At 40.4% G+C, this 17228-nt stretch overlaps 6 protein-coding genes, 1 long non-coding RNA gene and 1 pseudogene across 11 annotated transcripts; 5 read left to right on the plus strand and 3 right to left on the minus strand.

Moving 5' to 3' along the window:
* Positions 1-13: 13 nt before the first annotated feature.
* AT1G03370 (C2 calcium/lipid-binding and GRAM domain containing protein) lies at positions 14-4875 on the plus strand. Of its 2 annotated transcripts, NM_100219.5 has the most exons (8): positions 14-777; positions 884-2104; positions 2217-2399; positions 2548-2831; positions 2918-3034; positions 3158-3420; positions 3718-3883; positions 3978-4875. In NM_100219.5, exons 1-8 carry the CDS (start codon positions 432-434, stop codon positions 4458-4460), a joined length of 3063 nt encoding a protein of 1020 aa, NP_171836.3. In that variant the 5' UTR covers positions 14-431; the 3' UTR covers positions 4461-4875. The 2 variants fall into 2 exon arrangements, with proteins under 2 accessions (NP_171836.3, NP_001322668.1); NM_001331407.1 differs by having other exon boundaries at positions 3158-3883.
* Positions 4876-5230: 355 nt separating this feature from the next.
* Positions 5231-10837, plus strand: ATG18G (autophagy 18 G-like protein). Its single transcript, NM_100220.8, has 9 exons — positions 5231-5792; positions 6233-6697; positions 6935-7372; positions 7533-7778; positions 7864-8691; positions 8776-8933; positions 9142-9269; positions 9384-9875; positions 9972-10837. Exons 1-8 carry the CDS (start codon positions 5619-5621, stop codon positions 9824-9826), a joined length of 2880 nt encoding a protein of 959 aa, NP_171837.7. The 5' UTR covers positions 5231-5618; the 3' UTR covers positions 9827-9875; positions 9972-10837.
* On the minus strand, positions 10497-11882 carry AT1G03390 (HXXXD-type acyl-transferase family protein; the record flags this gene model as incomplete). The annotated part of the gene is made up of 1 exon (NM_100221.1): positions 10497-11882. One exon carries the CDS (start codon positions 11880-11882, stop codon positions 10497-10499), a length of 1386 nt encoding a protein of 461 aa, NP_171838.1.
* AT1G03395 (uncharacterized protein) lies at positions 11141-11622 on the plus strand (the record flags this gene model as incomplete). The annotated part of the gene is made up of 2 exons (NM_001331408.1): positions 11141-11210; positions 11464-11622. Exons 1-2 carry the CDS (start codon positions 11202-11204, stop codon positions 11620-11622), a joined length of 168 nt encoding a protein of 55 aa, NP_001321835.1. The 5' UTR covers positions 11141-11201.
* A 240-nt stretch (positions 11883-12122) lies between the features above and the next one.
* AT1G03400 (2-oxoglutarate (2OG) and Fe(II)-dependent oxygenase superfamily protein) lies at positions 12123-13715 on the minus strand. 2 transcript variants are annotated; one of them, NM_100222.3, is made up of 3 exons: positions 13141-13715; positions 12695-13016; positions 12123-12610 (listed from the first exon to the last, which is right to left on the minus strand). In NM_100222.3, exons 1-3 carry the CDS (start codon positions 13620-13622, stop codon positions 12359-12361), a joined length of 1056 nt encoding a protein of 351 aa, NP_171839.1. In that variant the 5' UTR covers positions 13623-13715; the 3' UTR covers positions 12123-12358. The 2 variants fall into 2 exon arrangements, with proteins under 2 accessions (NP_171839.1, NP_001321437.1); NM_001331409.1 differs by having other exon boundaries at positions 12176-13016; positions 13141-13701.
* A 184-nt stretch (positions 13716-13899) lies between these two features.
* Positions 13900-17147, minus strand: 2A6 (2-oxoglutarate (2OG) and Fe(II)-dependent oxygenase superfamily protein; the record flags this gene model as incomplete). 2 transcript variants are annotated; one of them, NM_100223.3, is made up of 3 exons in its annotated part: positions 13900-14497; positions 14578-14899; positions 15416-17147. In NM_100223.3, the coding sequence occupies 3 exons, from the start codon at positions 16036-16038 to the stop codon at positions 14246-14248; spliced, it is 1197 nt and encodes a 398-aa protein (NP_171840.2). In that variant the 3' UTR covers positions 13900-14245. The 2 variants fall into 2 exon arrangements, with proteins under 2 accessions (NP_171840.2, NP_001323192.1); NM_001331410.1 differs by having other exon boundaries at positions 15416-15927.
* Positions 15141-17147, plus strand: AT1G04183. Its single transcript, NR_138665.1, has one exon. It is a non-coding gene; the product is annotated as an other RNA (long non-coding RNA).
* On the plus strand, positions 16128-17203 carry Sadhu4-2 (annotated as a pseudogene; the record flags this gene model as incomplete). Its single annotated transcript has 1 exon — positions 16128-17203.
* Between the last annotated feature and the right edge of the window lie 25 nt (positions 17204-17228).

Here is a 17228-nt window from a genome sequence, read left to right on the forward strand (position 1 = left end):
TAAAAAAATACAGATAGAACTACACTTATGAAAGTTCCGCGTATGAAAAGTCAAAAAAGACATTAACGTTGACCAAACAAAAAAAAGAAAGAAGAGGAAGACATTAACGAAGACTTCGTCGCCGACGACTTTCTGGATTTATCGTTGTTGTTGTTAATGTTTACCTCTTCCGATTTGAAGCAAATTAGGGTTTATTTCCATCCAAAATCTCCTTTTCTCATGCTCAATGATCAATTTCCCCCCATTTCAAAGTTATCTCTCTCATCTCCAATTTTGAATTTTCTCCCGATTTGTCTGGCTTTCTCCATTGCTGATTTTTCAAAGTTTTCTTCTCCATTCGTCGTATTTCTGGGACCGTTCTTCCCTATACTCGCCATCGTCAATTCGACTTTGTGAGTCTCCCTCTGCGGGAGTTCATCAGCGTCGGCGAGATGAAGCTTCAGGTCCGAGTCGTGGAAGCGAGGAATCTACCGGCTATGGATCTCAATGGGTTTAGCGACCCTTACGTTAGATTGCAGCTGGGAAAGCAAAGGTCACGGACCAAAGTAGTGAAGAAGAACTTGAACCCCAAATGGACTGAAGATTTCAGTTTTGGCGTCGACGATTTGAACGACGAACTCGTCGTCTCTGTTCTTGATGAAGATAAATACTTCAACGATGACTTCGTTGGGCAGGTTAGAGTTTCTGTTTCCCTTGTTTTCGATGCAGAGAATCAATCTCTTGGCACTGTTTGGTATCCTCTTAATCCAAAGAAGAAAGGTTCCAAAAAGGATTGTGGTACGTCCTCCTTCCTCTATATTTTGTCTTTCACTACATTGACGCAAGTTTTGAAATTTCATTTTCATTTTCATTTTCATTTTCATGTTTGATCCATCTTGTCCAGGTGAGATACTTTTGAAGATATGTTTCAGTCAGAAGAACTCGGTTCTTGATTTGACTTCTAGTGGGGATCAAACCTCTGCTTCGAGGAGTCCTGACTTGAGACTAGAATCACCTATTGATCCCTCTACTTGTGCCTCTCCTTCTAGATCAGATGATGCTTCATCTATCCCCCAGACAACCTTTGCGGGTCGATTCACTCAGATTTTTCAGAAGAATGCTATCACCGCTACACCTACACAATCCAGTAGTAGGAGCATTGATGCATCTGACCTATCTGAGATCTCCAAACCTGTCTTTTCCCTTGAGCTGTCTGAAGATGAATCATCTTCTACTTCCTTTGAGGAATTATTGAAGGCAATGGAGTCGAAAGATCAGGGTAGTGAACCTCCTAGTAATCTATCAGGAGGTGTCGTTGTGGACCAGTTATTTATGATTTCCCCATCAGATCTTAACATTGTGCTTTTCGCATCGGATTCAAGTTTCTATGCATCATTGACTGAACTGCAAGGGACCACGGAAGTTCAAATTGGACCATGGAAAGCAGAAAATGATGGCGAGAGTGTTAAGCGTGTTGTAAGTTACCTCAAGGCTGCAACCAAACTTATTAAGGCTGTCAAAGGCACAGAGGAGCAGACATATCTCAAAGCGGACGGAGAGGTTTACGCAGTTTTAGCAAGTGTTGCCACTCCAGATGTCCCATTCGGAGGTACCTTCAAAGTTGAAGTGCTTTACTGCATCTCTCCTGGGCCTGAGCTGCCATCTGGTGAGCAGTGTTCACGTTTGGTAGTTTCATGGAGATTGAATTTTCTTCAGAGCACCATGATGAGAGGTATGATAGAGAATGGAGCTCGACAAGGTCTAAAAGACAACTTCGAACAGTATGCCAATTTGTTGGCTCAAAGTGTAAAGCCTGTAGATTCTAAGGATATTGGGCTGAACAAGGAGCAAGCTCTCTCTTCCTTGCAAGCTGAGCCTCAATCAGACTGGAAATTGGCTGTACAGTATTTTGCCAATTTCACCGTGTTATCCACTTTCTTGATTGGTATTTATGTATTTGTCCACATTGTGTTTGCCATACCCAGTGCAATCCAAGGGCTTGAGTTTAATGGCCTTGATTTACCGGATTCAATTGGGGAGTTTGTTGTTAGTGGGGTTCTCGTTCTTCAATGTGAAAGAGTATTGCAACTGATTTCCCGTTTCATGCAGGCAAGAAAACAGAAAGGTAACATCCATGAAGATACAGCATCGACCATTTCATATTCTTTCTTGCGGTCTCTCATTGTTAGCGTGGTGTGTTTATCCGACTGATCATTACATGTCAAATCCAATTATAGGCAGTGATCATGGCATCAAAGCGCATGGAGATGGTTGGTTGCTAACTGTTGCTCTAATTGAGGGGGTCGATCTAGCAGCTGTAGATCCAAGCGGGCATTGTGATCCGTATATTGTATTTACTTCCAATGGGAAGACAAGAACCAGCTCCATCAAGTTCCAGAAATCTAATCCTCAGTGGAACGGTAAATGGTTACTCTATGGTTTTTATGTCTAGTTATCTTAGTGGTAGCATGGTCTTATCCTCAAGCTGACTTTTCATCCACTTGTTTTCGTCAATTCTTGAATGTTTCAACTCTTTGTTTTTTTGAGGGTGGAATTTTGTTTGTGCAGAAATATTTGAATTCGATGCAATGGCTGATCCTCCTTCTGTACTGAATGTTGAAGTTTTTGATTTCGATGGACCTTTTGACGAGGCTGTTTCATTGGGGCATGCTGAAGTCAACTTTGTGAGATCTAATATATCTGATTTAGCGGATGTTTGGGTTCCACTTCAAGGGAAACTAGCTCAGGCTTGTCAATCCAAACTTCACTTGAGGATTTTCTTGGATCATACAGGAGGTGGAGATGTTGTCAGAGACTATTTAAATAAGATGGAGAAAGAGGTGGGCAAGAAGGTATGTGGCTACGACTTTGTTCTCTCAATCAACATATAAACTGGTAGTGTTGTTGCGCGTTCTTATCTGCTGAATGGAAATTTCAGATTAATGTGCGGTCTCCTCAAACAAATTCAGCTTTTCAGAAGCTCTTTGGTCTCCCACAAGAAGAATTTCTAATCAATGACTTTACATGTCACTTAAAGCGGAAAATGCCTTTGCAGGTAACGAGCCCTTGATGTACATCACATTTTTTTTTGTATTCAACCGCATTCTCTTATCATCAGCTTTGTTCCTTAGAAATATAGAGAGTATATAACACATGTAATTAAGTTTTACTTATGCAGGGTCGTCTTTTCCTGTCTGCAAGAATTGTTGGCTTTTATGCAAGCATTTTTGGTAACAAAACAAAATTCTTTTTCCTGTGGGAAGATATAGAGGAAATTCAAGTGCTTCCTCCCACTCTTGCCTCAATGGGGAGTCCCATTGTCGTCATGACTCTCAGACCAAATAGAGGACTGGACGCGAGGATAGGTGCAAAGACACATGATGAGGAAGGCAGGCTTAAGTTCCATTTCCACTCATTTGTGTCTTTCAATGTGGCACAAAAGTAAGTGATGAGTCTTTCCAATGTTTTATTTGCTATTTGTGTGCTTGCTCCTATCAACGTCCTACTAAGAATTTATGTACCCCAATCAATATTGCTTAGTTTAATTTGGATATGCCATTTTCTCATCTGAATCTGAAAATTGGTTCATTCCTGTAGTATCAACTGCTTTTGTTAGATGAATTTAGACTTGGATGCCTCTTGACTAACTATCAAGAGTTACATACACCCTTAGTAGAAATGAACATTTGTTACGATAATATCTATATAGACTTTTTGTACTTGTTTTTGCGTTTATAGGACAATAATGGCTCTGTGGAAAGCAAAATCTTTGACTCCAGAGCAGAAAGTGCAAGCTGTTGAAGAGGAATCAGAGCAGAAACTCCAAAGTGAAGAGAGTGGTCTGTTCTTGGGTGTTGATGATGTGCGATTCTCTGAGGTTTTCTCTTTGACTCTCCCTGTCCCGGTGAGTTCTTATCTTTCATTTGTAAAGCAACTGTGTTGTGGAAATGTGTATGAGTTTTGAAATTGTCTTACGCATCATTATGATAACTCTCTAGGTAAGTTTCTTTATGGAGTTGTTTGGTGGAGGTGAAGTGGATCGTAAGGCTATGGAGAGAGCGGGTTGCCAGAGCTATTCATGCAGTCCATGGGAGTCAGAGAAGGATGATGTGTATGAGAGGCAGACATACTACAGAGATAAGCGGATATCACGTTACAGAGGAGAAGTAACAAGTACACAGCAAAAGTCCCTAGTGCCAGAGAAGAATGGGTGGCTTGTCGAAGAGGTCATGACCCTCCATGGAGTTCCACTGGGTGACTATTTTAATCTCCATCTAAGATACCAAATGGAAGAATCAACTTCAAAACCAAAGACGACATATGTGCGAGTATACTTTGGGATTGAATGGCTAAAGAGCACTAGACATCAGAAAAGGGTGACGAAAAACATCCTAGTAAATCTGCAAGATCGTCTGAAGATGACATTTGGATTCTTGGAAAAGGAATATAGCAGCAGACAACAGCAACAACAAGTAACATAATATACATACATACATAGCCTTTGGTCTAAAAATGGAGGGCTCGAAGCAACTCGTTCCAGCTTGAAAAACGGAGGTTTGCTCTTGTATGTATGCACACAAGTAGTCATGTGAAGACGAGAGAGTGTGAATGGAGGTTTGCTCTGCTAGTGCAACTTTGTTGATTCTTTATTTTTATCTGCATTCACTGCTTCTTTATTGTATGATTTGTCTGTAGTGAAAGGAGCAGAGTTTTGTGATTATGTTAATATGCTCTGCTACTGCCTAAAACTCTTATAGAAACTGATGATGCTCTCTAGCATTCTTATAAAATTGCTAGATGAGAGACATTGGTTTTGTTGATGAAAGAAACTACTTGTTTTAGATTTATTTCTAAATGTTTTTCTTCATTTATCATGAACAACACCATAAATTGACATATGAGGTTTGTATCGTTTGGTCGTATCGAAATTTGCTTTATGTGGAGAGCAATAAAGTAGTAGTATGTGAGTATAGGTAACCCAAATTTGACCATTACAAATATATTTGTAACTTTTTATATCTGGCGAGCCATAGGTTCTACAAGTTAATCTTTTGGTTTAAGGTGAGATTATTAAAATTTTTAACTAAATCCGATCCAAAATTATCTGTTAACTTTTTTTTAAAGAGAAAAAAAAAAAGTAAAATTGAAAAAAAAAGAAGTTGGAAAGTCAGGCCGTATAAAACTGAATAAAATAAAGTAACAAGAGAATGATGATTATCCATATATTATTTAAATCAAATGATAAGTCTGTAAAAAAAAAAAATGGCGGAAAAAATTGGATTAAGGTGAAAATCGCTTTCTCTGAAAATCAAAGACGAACGAGTAAGAGAGAAGTAGTAGACGAGAAGACAACAACAAAAATTTGAGAGAGAGAGAGAGAGATCTTTTGATTCAAGTCAAACACTACTCAGAAGTTTTCTCATCGGTATCGAGAGAGATCCATCGGATTCTATCATCGGATGTTATATCTGTTCGTCGGTGGTTATCGGAGGATATGCTCCGTGGTTGGTTCGGGGGTGTTAGTGGCCGGTGAGGCAGATGGTGATGATGGTGGCGGTTGATGATCGACAAAATTAGAAAGCGTGTTTTCTTATTTGTTTCGTTTTGAGTTTGTCTCTTAGGTGTTTTGGTAGTAGAAGATGATGAAGAAGGGGAAAGGAAAGAACAGTGGCTTGTTACCGAATTCCTTTAAGATTATATCTTCTTGCCTTAAAACTGTATCGGCTAACGCCACCAACGTTGCGTCGTCTGTTCGTTCCGCTGGTGCCTCCGTTGCTGCTTCAATTTCCGCTGCTGAAGATGATAAGGATCAGGTCCCTTGATTTTGTTTTGCAGTTACTGTTTGATACTTGCTTTTGTTCTGTGTACCGTGTTGGATTTTACTATTTTGTTAGATCATTTAAAATCTAAGACGTAATTGGGATTCTTTCCTGTTTAGAAATATTTAGTGGATTAATGGTTGGTGTGTTTACTTCATTCTTAGTCTAGCTTTTGCTGCTGTGTCCACTAAGTTTGAGATACATAGGTCTAGTAACAAATATGCAAGTGATTCTTCTGATGTGAAATTATGTGTTCGAATTTGTTGGTTGTGGTTGGTTAATTTCTGAATTAGGTGTCTATTTCCTTTTTCCTGTTGACCCTCTTTGAAATGGGAGGTTTTGCTATATTTTCAATTCTAGGTTAACAACTTCTTTTTCTTTTTTTCGAGAGACTACTTTGTCCACAAACATCTGAACTTCGCTTTCATGACCAGGTGACCTGGGCTGGATTTGGCATTCTTGAACTGGGTCAACATGTCACCAGACATGTTCTCTTACTCGGTTATCAGAATGGCTTTCAAGTCTTTGATGTTGAGGATGCCTCTAATTTTAATGAACTGGTCTCTAAACGAGGTGGTCCAGTTTCATTCTTACAGATGCAGCCATTACCTGCAAGGTCTGGTGATCATGAGGGTTTTTGGAACTCACATCCTCTTTTGCTGGTTGTTGCTGGGGATGAAACAAATGGCACTGGTTTGGGTCACAGTTTTTCCCAGAATGGTTCATTAGCAAGAGATGGTAGTTCAGACTCTAAAGCCGGGGATGCCATCAATTATCCTACCACTGTTCGCTTCTACTCCCTTAGGTCCCACAGTTATGTATATGTCCTGAGATTTCGGTCATCTGTTTGCATGATTAGATGCAGCTCCCGAGTAGTCGCTGTTGGCCTTGCGAATCAAGTGAGTATTACTGTGGTTCAATAAATTCAGATTCTTTATTAGAAAATTCTTCCATACCAATCGTACTTTATCTTAGATGATTGGCAAGATAAGTGTTTGGTAGTTGGTCTTGAGACCAAATGAACCTTGCTTGTATTGAATGTAGTTTAACTATGCGTAGTGTTATTATACTTAAGTATAAGAGATTATCTTTTGTTCTTATGCCATACACTGACGGTTTCCATTTGGTGTGTGCAGATATATTGTGTTGACGCACTTACTCTGGAAAATAAGTTCAGTGTTCTCACTTATCCTGTCCCCCAGCCAGTGAGACAAGGGACAACCAGAGTTAATGTTGGCTATGGTCCGATGGCTGTAGGTCCAAGGTGGCTTGCATATGCGTCCAAAAGTTCCATGACCATGAAAACAGGGCGCCTAAGCCCACAGACGTTTACTTCTTCACCCAGTCTCAGCCCAAGTTCATCATCAGGTGGAAGCAGTTTTATGGCCCGTTATGCCATGGAGTCTAGCAAGCAGTTAGCCAATGGATTAATCAACCTGGGGGACATGGGATACAAAACATTGTCAAAATACTGTCAAGATATGCTCCCTGATGGATCTACTTCTCCAGCATCACCAAATGCAATCTGGAAAGTTGGTGGGGTTTCTGGATCAGATGCAGAGAATGCCGGAATGGTTAGTATTAAGATGGATCTGAACATTGCGGGCAATTCTTGGGTCATGCTATTCTCTTACACCAAAGATCTTAATCATAGTCACTTACTTTGAGCTTTGCTCTCTTGCTATTTTTTTTTAATTGCCAGATTGTGATATTATTTGAATGTTCGTCCAACAGGTTGCTGTTAAAGATCTTGTTTCTGGAGCTTTAGTATCACAGTTCAAGGCTCATACGAGTCCTATCTCAGCACTTTGTTTTGATCCTAGTGGAACTCTATTGGTTACTGCTTCAGTATGTGGGAACAATATCAATGTCTTTCAGATCATGCCATCTCGTTCACATAATGCACCTGGTGACCTAAGTTATGAGTGGGAATCTTCTCATGTGCATCTCTTCAAACTGCATAGAGGGATCACTTCAGCTGTAAGTATACTTTTTGGTTGATCTATGTCCTTTTCTTTTCAATGTTCTCTTTGCTTGATTGGATTTTTTCTGCTCTTTTTAACAGATTGTCCAGGACATTTGCTTTAGTCAGCAGAGTCAGTGGGTTGCTATTATTTCATCCAAGGGTACTTGCCATATATTTGTTTTAAACTCTTCTGGTAGCGACGCTGCGTTTCAACCTTGCGAGGGTGAGGAGCCTACCCGACTACCAGCTTCATCCTTGCCATGGTGGTTTACTCAATCGTTGTCAAGTAATCAGCAGTCTTTATCGCCACCAACAGCTGTTGCCCTTTCTGTTGTAAGCAGAATAAAGTATAGCAGTTTTGGGTGGCTTAACACAGTAAGCAATGCTACTACTGCTGCTACTGGAAAAGTTTTTGTACCATCAGGTGCCGTGGCTGCTGTTTTTCATAAATCTGTCACTCATGACCTTCAGCTGAACTCCCGGACTAACGCGTTGGAGCATATCTTAGTCTATACTCCATCAGGCCATGTGGTGCAGCATGAACTTCTGCCATCAGTTTGCACAGAATCACCTGAAAATGGTTTGAGAGTGCAAAAAACATCACATGTTCAAGTTCAGGAGGATGATTTGAGGGTCAAAGTTGAGCCTATTCAGTGGTGGGATGTATGTAGAAGGTCTGACTGGCTAGAGACTGAGGAACGACTTCCCAAAAGTATCACTGAAAAGCAATATGATTTAGAGACAGTGTCGAATCACTTGACAAGCCATGAGGATGCATGTCTTTCCCTTGACATGAACAGCCATTTTAGTGAAGATAAGTATTTGAAAAGCTGTTCTGAGAAGCCCCCTGAAAGATCACATTGCTATCTTTCTAACTTTGAGGTAAAGGTTACCTCGGGGATGCTACCAGTGTGGCAAAATTCAAAGGTATTTGTTTAGTCAAAAACTCTTCCTTTCTTTGATATATCTGTACTTGTCTCTTGATTTTTTACTTTCTTGATGTGTTGCTAGATTTCTTTTCATGTTATGGATTCTCCAAGAGATAGTAGTTCCACTGGTGGAGAGTTTGAGATAGAAAAGGTTCCGGCCCATGAACTTGAAATAAAACAGAAAAAGCTGCTGCCAGTTTTTGACCATTTCCACAGCACCAAAGCAACGTTGGAAGACAGGTATTCTTAAATGTTGGACAAAAATTTCTGCGTAACTTGCTGTCTTCTTGTATTGTGCATTGCTTGACGAAAGTTCATAGTGCGACAAGTATTTTAACGTGTGATTATTTGCAGCCTGTCCTCTTTTCCGAATATTCTCTTTTATATTCCCAAAAGTTTTCTTTGATCTGTATATCTTATGCTTTGAATCATGGAACCTTTGACATAGGTTTTCAATGAAATGCTATCACACATCCGCAACGGGATCTCATCAAGTTAATGGAAAAATATGCCAAGATATTATCAACTGTCACTCTAAGCCAGGATCAATTGAGTCCGCCGAAAGTTCTGAAGAGGGTAAATTATTATGTTTCTGCCCCTAAAATATTCTTGATGGCAGAGATCAAAATCTAGGGTCGTTTTAATTCAAGCCACAGTGGAAGTAACCATTTGGTAATTTAATGGCTATAGGTTCAACAAAACAGATGGAGAATCTCCATGATTCGGATCATATGAGCAACTCAATCAAGTCTTCTTTACCCCTTTACCCAACAGTAAATGGGATCTACAAGGAAATAGAGAAGAACAACGCAAATGGGTGGATGGAGAAACCCGTAACAGCCAAACTCTCTACACTCAAAGAAACCCGGATCACAAATGGTTTTACCACACCACCTATACTCACCGATAGTGTCAACGAACAGATGCTCTCTACAGGAAAACCTCCTATGGGCTTTGGTTTTGCTTTGCATGAGGAGCACTGTAAAGCAGTAGCAGATCCAAAAGAAGAACACCTGAAAAAGAAGTTAGATGAAGTTACTAATGTTCATCACTTAAACGTCAACAACAACAACACAGAGAAACTACAAGGAGACAAAATGGTACATGGTATGGTTTCCTTTGTAGGTGATTAAATCTCTCACGGAACCACAATCACGACCTCGAGTCTGGAGTCTCCCTACGGTGAATCCTCCAGACACCTTTATGATGATTTGTTGTCTAAGCGAGTAATGAGAAGCTGATCTCTTTGCTCTTTTCCTAATTTTTGTGTTTGAACAGGTAAATAGTCAAGTCCTGAACGCTTTTGGAGTTTGTATATTATATAAAGATTTCCTCCGAGTTGGTGGTAATAATTTCTCTGTCCCTTTTCTTCTTTTATATAAGATATGGCTACGCAAATAGGCCAAATACTATGTACATTATGATAGATGGGAGTTTGGTAAATATGGGTGTCGTTGGGGCGTGGTTGAAACCTTGAACGGAAAAGAAAATGAAAATTTTCGAATTTGGGGTTTCCATGTTGTTTTAAACCCTACTAGTGAGCCCTAATCTTTGTACAGTTTGATCCATGTGGAGATCAACTCTTTGGTCTAAAACTACACCAATGTTTTTTTTTGGTATCTCCTGTTGTTTTAAGTGATTATGATGAATCCGAATTCGTTCTCTGGTGATTTGTTATGTGGCTTATGTTTTTGATTGGGGATAATATTAACTCTTATCTGGAATAAACATGAAGTGGTAATTTAAAGTCGATACTAAATCATATGATTGACATTAATGTGAATGTTGTGTCGCATCATTGACTTATTTATGATCATTTAAAGATAGAAGCCGAGTAAAGGTATGAACAGCAGTAGGAGGCAAGCAAAGGCAAACCACCATGCTTTGGTCATTGCCAGACTCAACTCCTCCTTGTGGCAACAACACGCAAACCTGTGGCGTAGGCCTCAAGTCAATTGGCCCTGCATAAACCGGTTTACCCCATCCAAAATCCGCAGTCTCATACATTTCAAACCGGGTCCATTGCGTTATCGTTAGCTTCCCACCAAACTCTAACCTCTTTGGCCTCTTTACATCAACGTAATCCACCATAGAACGCAAGTAATCCTCTGAAACCCTAAGTCTCGCATCCTGAACCAAACGTGTTGTCTTAGAAAGAGAATCGTTAATAAGACTCTCGACACTGCTCATTGCGCAAGCCAAACACACCACATTGCCGTAAAAACCTTTTCTTAACTTTAGGGTTTCTAGTCTTGTTCTTACGTTGACTGAAAACGTGAGCCTGAGATTGTAATCCAGTGGCTTCACATCAAGTGCTTTGACCCATGATCTCCATATGTGTGCAGCCATTGCATCAAACGTGCTACAAACTAAGGTTGGATCTTCTCCTTGAGCAATGCTTTTAACACGACACTGAAACTCTTTGCTTATCCTGTAACATTTCTGCAATGGCTTTGTATCCCACAAGGAGTTCGTCAAATTCGATCTTTCTTCAATTGGAAGATACTCATGATGTGGGTATTTCACCATTGGAGGGTTTCTTGGTTTGAAAGTCTCTCTATCCCAAACCGGCTCAGGATCTGCAATCAATTTTCCGGTTTTCGCTGTAGCTGCCCACGAGCCGAGAAACTGCATAGCTCCAAAACCATCACAAATGCAATGGCAAAGTCTAATCCCGAGGCTAAATCCACCACAGGTGAAAAACGTTACTTGAGCTATAAGTAACGGCATTTCGAGGATCTTGTAAGCTTCTTCTCCTGGGTTTCGAAAGATTAATGGTAACCAAGCTGGATTTGGAACTGTAAGATCTCCAAGATCAGCTAAATCCATTGATGAATTTGCCGACACCATTAACACACCTTGCTCTTCTCCAAAGAAAACTTCCAGTTTCCCATTTTCCACTTCTCTTAACCTACCAGAGAGTGGATAATACGGAACTAAAACCTCACTAAGAGCATCTTGAAGCCGTTTCAGTACAAAAGATTCTCGATTATTGGTTGATGGATAGAAATAAACGGAGGGAGTGAAAACTCGTGCTCCGATTATATCATCTAGGTTTGATAGATAGAGACTATGGTGAGGAGATTGATTTGCAGGTGTTGGACTTGATGGATGTACAAGAAATTGCTGGTTGATGGTGACTGGGATATGGAGGTGAGTGAAATGAAGTTCTTGGATGCAAGAAGCCATTTTGATAAATCAAATGAAATGGTTTTGATTTTTCACCAATATCCATCAGGAAAAGGGGGAGAATTTGTAGTGATATTTCAATTAGTTAAACCGGTTTGGTCTAGGTGAGATATAGGTTGCAGGTGTTGTTCTTGCATATCGATTGGTTATTTATTTGATGTATCATCCAACAAGCATGGTATAATGGGAACCATAAGTTTTGCGTAGATCCCCGACCTAGACTCACAGGATGAGTTTTCAACTCACTCAATAAAACTAGTGAACCATATGCTCTTGGTTACTTCTGATGAAGTTTGCAAGATTATCTGATGAAAAAATCAAGTATCATGGGTGGATGAGGATGAATGCGAGGCCAATAAGCTTCGAAATGTACACTATCGTATTATATCATGGCTTACATATGAAGTACCAGTTTTCATTGTGTACCGAGAGAGTTTGATAGATTAGTAGACAAAAAAGGTCTAAACCCAAATGTCTTAGATTTTGAAATGGTGTAACTTAGGAGCATCGAGCGTTTTTGAGCTGAAGATGGTTGAAAATTCGGTGAGGGTGCAGTCTCTATACTTAGCAGGGTTTTCTGCAGACAGGAGATCTTTGATTGGCCCATATACTCGAGAATACGCCCTCATGAACGTGCTGAAAACAATTGCCACGGAAGTCCGCGGTTCAGAAGATCCATTGGCTATCACCCTATGCTCCGCGCTTATGAACTTATCATTGGTTATAAGCTGCACACAGTAAAAAAGAAGGATCAAACCCCAAATCATACATGAAATGAAGCAAGATCGAAGTAGCAACATGATCTTTTTAACCTGAAGAAAATCTCCAATGTTAATGACTAGAGCCCCAGGGACAGGAGTAACATCAATCCAATACTGTTCATGGAAAACTTGAAGCCCTCCAACATTGTCTTGAAGAAGAACGGTGAGAAAGGAAATATCGGTGTGCTTGTTTATGCCTATAGTAAGGTCAGGCTGAGGGCAAGGTGGGTAGTGTTGGCCAACCATATATTGAGACTTGGCACAGTCCATGTCCTTGAGATGATGAGAGTTCAACCCCAAAGCCTCTGATAGAAGCTCAAATAGCCTTTCACCTAAACTCATTATTTCCTTTGAGTACTCCAGCATAATCTCCCTGCCCCATATATGCAGAATTATTAAGCTGTGTATGCTAATAAACGTCTAGCTACTACATTATCCATGTGGAATCATTGAACGAATAACACATGATTTTCTGACAATAATAGTGAATGACTTACCCGCAAACCGCGGGCAAATCCTCTAATCTGGGAGGCTCGGGTGCGGTATAACAACCGAGAGTGTCTCTCCAACTGGCGGCCTCGGAGTTTTGGAGATCATGATTGCTAAAGTAAAGCACGTCTCTAGTGTGATCCCTAGAGTAGAAGCGTTTCTTGGCTTCAGGTTCTTGCTCGTGAAACCCGCGAATCCCTTGAATCATCCTCTCCAGAACCTCCACCGGGATGCCGTGATTCACCAAATGGAATAATCCCCATTTCTCAGCAGCTTCTCCGATCTTCTCCACCACGCTTGCTCCTTTGAGATCAACGGTAGGGATGGTGAGATGCTTTGGAGGTGGTGGCGACTTCAGGCTTGCAAGAGTAGCCGGCGTTGCACGGAACAGGGCCGGAATCTCTGTGATTCCTGAATCCACAAGCCCTTTCACACCGATTTTGGCCTCGTCGAAAGCTTTTGCTTGACTTGAACGATCAGTTGACTCCATTGCTTCTTGGTCTTTTTTTTGTTTGTTTTTTTGCTTTTCTACGTCCTTAACTAAATTTGTATCATTCAGATAACAAGAGAAATTGCCACCTCATAAAGAAAATGATGTACGTATATCACAACCACATCTAATATTAATTTGGTTATTTTCATATATATATATATATATGTATATGTATATCCAAATCAGTCAACCGAACGTGGACTAGTCCACCAAGGTTTTAAAAAACCTAAAATCATATGCTTTTGGTTAATCATTTAAGTTTACAAGAATATCTGATGAACATATAATTAAACGATATATCATCGGTGGATGATGATGATAAATGAGGCCAATAAGCTTTTTTCGTGATACAACATAAAACAAGGTTCAAAAGAGGGGGAATCTAATCCCCAAAGTTCGTAGATGAAAATGGTAACACGAGGACTTAAAACAAGAAAGTTCCTCGCAAATTTTATTACATCACGGCTGGAAGATGAAGTAAGTAAGTAGTAGTAGTTTTCATTGTGTACCTTATTTGAATGTTACAAATATCCTTATGCCTTTTGAGAAAGAAAAAAGAAGCTGGTTTCACGAAAGTTACTTTGAGATGAAGACCGAGCAGAGCCACCAATATAATTGCTTCAGATCCTGAAATGGTGTAACGCAGGGTGACTGATCGTTTGGGACCTGAAGGTGTTTGAAAACTCGGTGATGGTTAAGTCTCTATACTTGGCAGGGTTTTGTTCTGACAAAAGTTCTTTGATGGGTCCATATATTCGTGGATTCGGCTTCATGAACGTGCTGACGAAACATGGCATTGAAATCCGCGGTTCAGAAGATCCATTTGCTATCACCCTATGCTCCGCGCTAATGAATTTGTCATTGCTTATAAGCTGCACACAATAAAACAGAGGGTTAAACCCACTCCATAGATGAAATGAAGCTAGAAGCGCAACAATATTTTCTTTTTAACCTGGAGAAGATCTCCGATGTTAATGACAAGGGCGCCAGGGACAGGAGAAACATCAACCCAGCATTGGTCATGGATAACTTGAAGCCCTCCGATATTGTCCTGAAGAAGAATGGTGATAAACGAGAAATCGGTGTGCTTGCTTATGCCTAAAGTAAGGTCAGGCTGAGGGCAAGGTGGATAGTATTGGCCAAACATGATATGAGACTTGGCACAGCCCATGTCCTTGAGGTGATTAGGGTTTAATCCCAAAGCCTCAGATAGAAGCTCAAAGAGAAATTCACCTAAAGTCATTAGTTGCTTTGAGTACTCCATCATAATCTCCCTGTCACATCAAAATATTTGCAAGAGATTAGCGTACGTCTAGCTATTCACAAGGCACATATAACAAATCTATTCAAAATAACTTTGGTATTTAACTTTTTGATTTATTTATCTTTAATTTAATATATACATTGAAAGATCTGTTAAAATCCAATGTGAAATAAATAAATAATTTATTAAAAACCAATGAAATCATTAAAAGGTTATAATTACTATTTAGAAATCAATAACTCATGATAAAATCAAGTGTAGAATCCACTAACTTATGTAGTTATTAATTATTGACTTTTTATGCTTTTTCAAGTTTAAATTTTGTAATAACCGAGTTAAAACACACAAGATATCCGATCTAGTAGACCCGAAGCAAGTAGATGAGAAATACGCCAATTCGTACGTGGAAATTCTTTCTCATAATTAAAGTAAAAGAATATAATCTCTATCATCATAAACCAAAAAAAAACTAAAGAGAAATGAATCCTAGCTAGCTAGGTGTTTGGTATGGAAAGGGAAACGTTACCCGCAAACCGCGGGCAAGTCCTGTAACTTGGGAGGATCGGGGGCCATGTAACAGGCGAGCGTATCTCTCCAATTTGCAGCCTTATTACAAGTGTGGAGATCGATGTTGCTGTAGTAAAGCACATCTCTAGTGTGATCCCTAGAGTAGAACCGTTTCTTCACTTCCGGGTCCTGCTCGTGAAACCTGCGAATCCCTTCTTTCATCCTCTCCATCACCTCCACCGAGATCCCATGATTCACCACCTGGAAGAATCCCCATCTCTCCGCAGCGTCTCCAATCTTCTCCACCACGCTCCGCCGCGATATCAAATCCATGCTTCCTCCTTTCAGATCCACCGTGGGGATCGTCAGCTGCTGCGAAGGTGGTGCTGTTTGTTTCAGGCTTGTTAGAGTATCCGGAGGTGTATGGAACATGGCTGGAATCTCTTTGATTCCCGAAGCCACAAGCCCTTTCACGCCGGTTTTTGTCTCGTCGAAAGCTTTTGCTTGACTTGAACGATCACTTGACTCCATCTTGCTTCTTCTTTCTTTTTTTTGCAATGCACAGATTTGCATAAGTGCTATTATTCCACATCTTAATGCACATCTTAATACAATTAAATAACAAAAGGAATCGTGACCCATATTAAGATAACAAATAAAGAAATGAATCGCCAAAAACAAGGTCCATTAGTTTATTTCAATTCCTATATTAAAATTTGGATTCTTAATTGGTCGTTTGTCTTTACAAGTAAGAATAGCATCCGGTTTGAACTTTTGTTAATTAACTACACACTTACCATATTAAATCTCATCGCCATTGTTGCTCGCCTAGCTCTCGAAACGCCACTAATTAGCAAAACAACATTTAAAGATATCTCGTTTGGAGGACTTTGGACAATCGTTCCGCTACTGTTCATTTTCTCTCTCTTTGAAGTTTTTTCCAGTTTTTACAGATCTAGTTTTTTCTGCCTCTGTTCTTCATCTTAGGTTATGAATTTGCAAGACAAAGCAGGAGTAAGGCAAGCTATCTTCTCCGGCATTGGAGTGGTGTGGTTTTTCCGGTAAGCGTGGCAGCGGTGGCCCTTTCTCGGTGGATGAGAGGCTTCTCTTCCGTTTCTTCCTGGTTATGGACGTCGGTGGAGATCGGTGAAGTCTTTCTTGGTTCAACCACTTGGTTAGACGCTGTAGCTGTGGCGGAAGACGCTGTGGATTGGTGGGTTTTCAGTGCGTGTTTGATGGTTAACAAACTGGATCTGAGATGGCTGTTGCGGGTTCCGGTTGCTGAAGGGTTGTCTGAGCCATCACCCTTCTTTAGCCTCCGTTTTTTGTCTCCATCAATCCGGATTGAAGGTTGCTTTGCTTTTGGAAAATTTTCAGATCTAAGGTTTTGGAGGTCAGAGGCTTGGAAATGCGTGGTCGTTTTGCGAGGTTGGGGACTCGACCAAATTGGGTGGCGGAGTGTCGGAAACTGGGTTTTTTCCGTTAGGTTTGTTGCAGGTCCGGCCAGCTCATTGGTAAGAGATTTGCGGCAGGACTCGTATACTTCGGCCAATGATCTCGTTCCGGTGGTTGTGTTGCAAAGTAGTGGGCCTTGTATACGACGGTACTAATAGATCTATTTGCTGCCTCCGTTCCACTGCCCAAATCCACCTCTGGTTCTCTTTTTCCGGTGACCGGATTTTTCCTGTTTTGTAACTGTGGACGATTGTAATTCCGGGCCTAAGCCCAATTGGGACTGGACCTTTTTTTTTAAAAAAAAAAAAAAAAGATATCTCGTTTGTGGAGAACGCATGCTAGCAACTTCCCTATCTATAAAATCAGATTTGCACCCC

The sequence above is a fragment of the Arabidopsis thaliana genome (genome assembly GCF_000001735.4).
Source record: "Arabidopsis thaliana chromosome 1 sequence".
NCBI classification, from domain to species: domain Eukaryota; kingdom Viridiplantae; phylum Streptophyta; class Magnoliopsida; order Brassicales; family Brassicaceae; genus Arabidopsis; species Arabidopsis thaliana.

What these genes read in the sequence shown, in the direction of transcription:
- AT1G03370 (NM_100219.5), top strand. Translation starts at nt 432, where the DNA reads ATGAAGCTTCAGGTCCGAGTCGTGGAAGCGAGGAATCTACCGGCTATG. An exon ending in AGCGGAAAATGCCTTTGCAG is followed by an intron (nt 3,035 to 3,157) that starts GTAACGAGCCCT and finishes TTACTTATGCAG; the next exon opens with GGTCGTCTTTTCCTGTCTGC. An exon ending in CTTTGACTCTCCCTGTCCCG is followed by an intron (nt 3,884 to 3,977) that starts GTGAGTTCTTAT and finishes ATAACTCTCTAG; the next exon opens with GTAAGTTTCTTTATGGAGTT.
- ATG18G (NM_100220.8), top strand. Translation starts at nt 5,619, where the DNA reads ATGATGAAGAAGGGGAAAGGAAAGAACAGTGGCTTGTTACCGAATTCC. An exon ending in CTGTTGGCCTTGCGAATCAA is followed by an intron (nt 6,698 to 6,934) that starts GTGAGTATTACT and finishes TGGTGTGTGCAG; the next exon opens with ATATATTGTGTTGACGCACT. An exon ending in ATGCAGAGAATGCCGGAATG is followed by an intron (nt 7,373 to 7,532) that starts GTTAGTATTAAG and finishes TTCGTCCAACAG; the next exon opens with GTTGCTGTTAAAGATCTTGT.
- AT1G03400 (NM_001331409.1), bottom strand. Translation starts at nt 13,622, where the DNA reads ATGGAGTCAACTGATCGTTCAAGTCAAGCAAAAGCTTTCGACGAGGCC. An exon ending in GATTTGCCCGCGGTTTGCGG is followed by an intron (nt 13,017 to 13,140) that starts GTAAGTCATTCA and finishes TATATGGGGCAG; the next exon opens with GGAGATTATGCTGGAGTACT.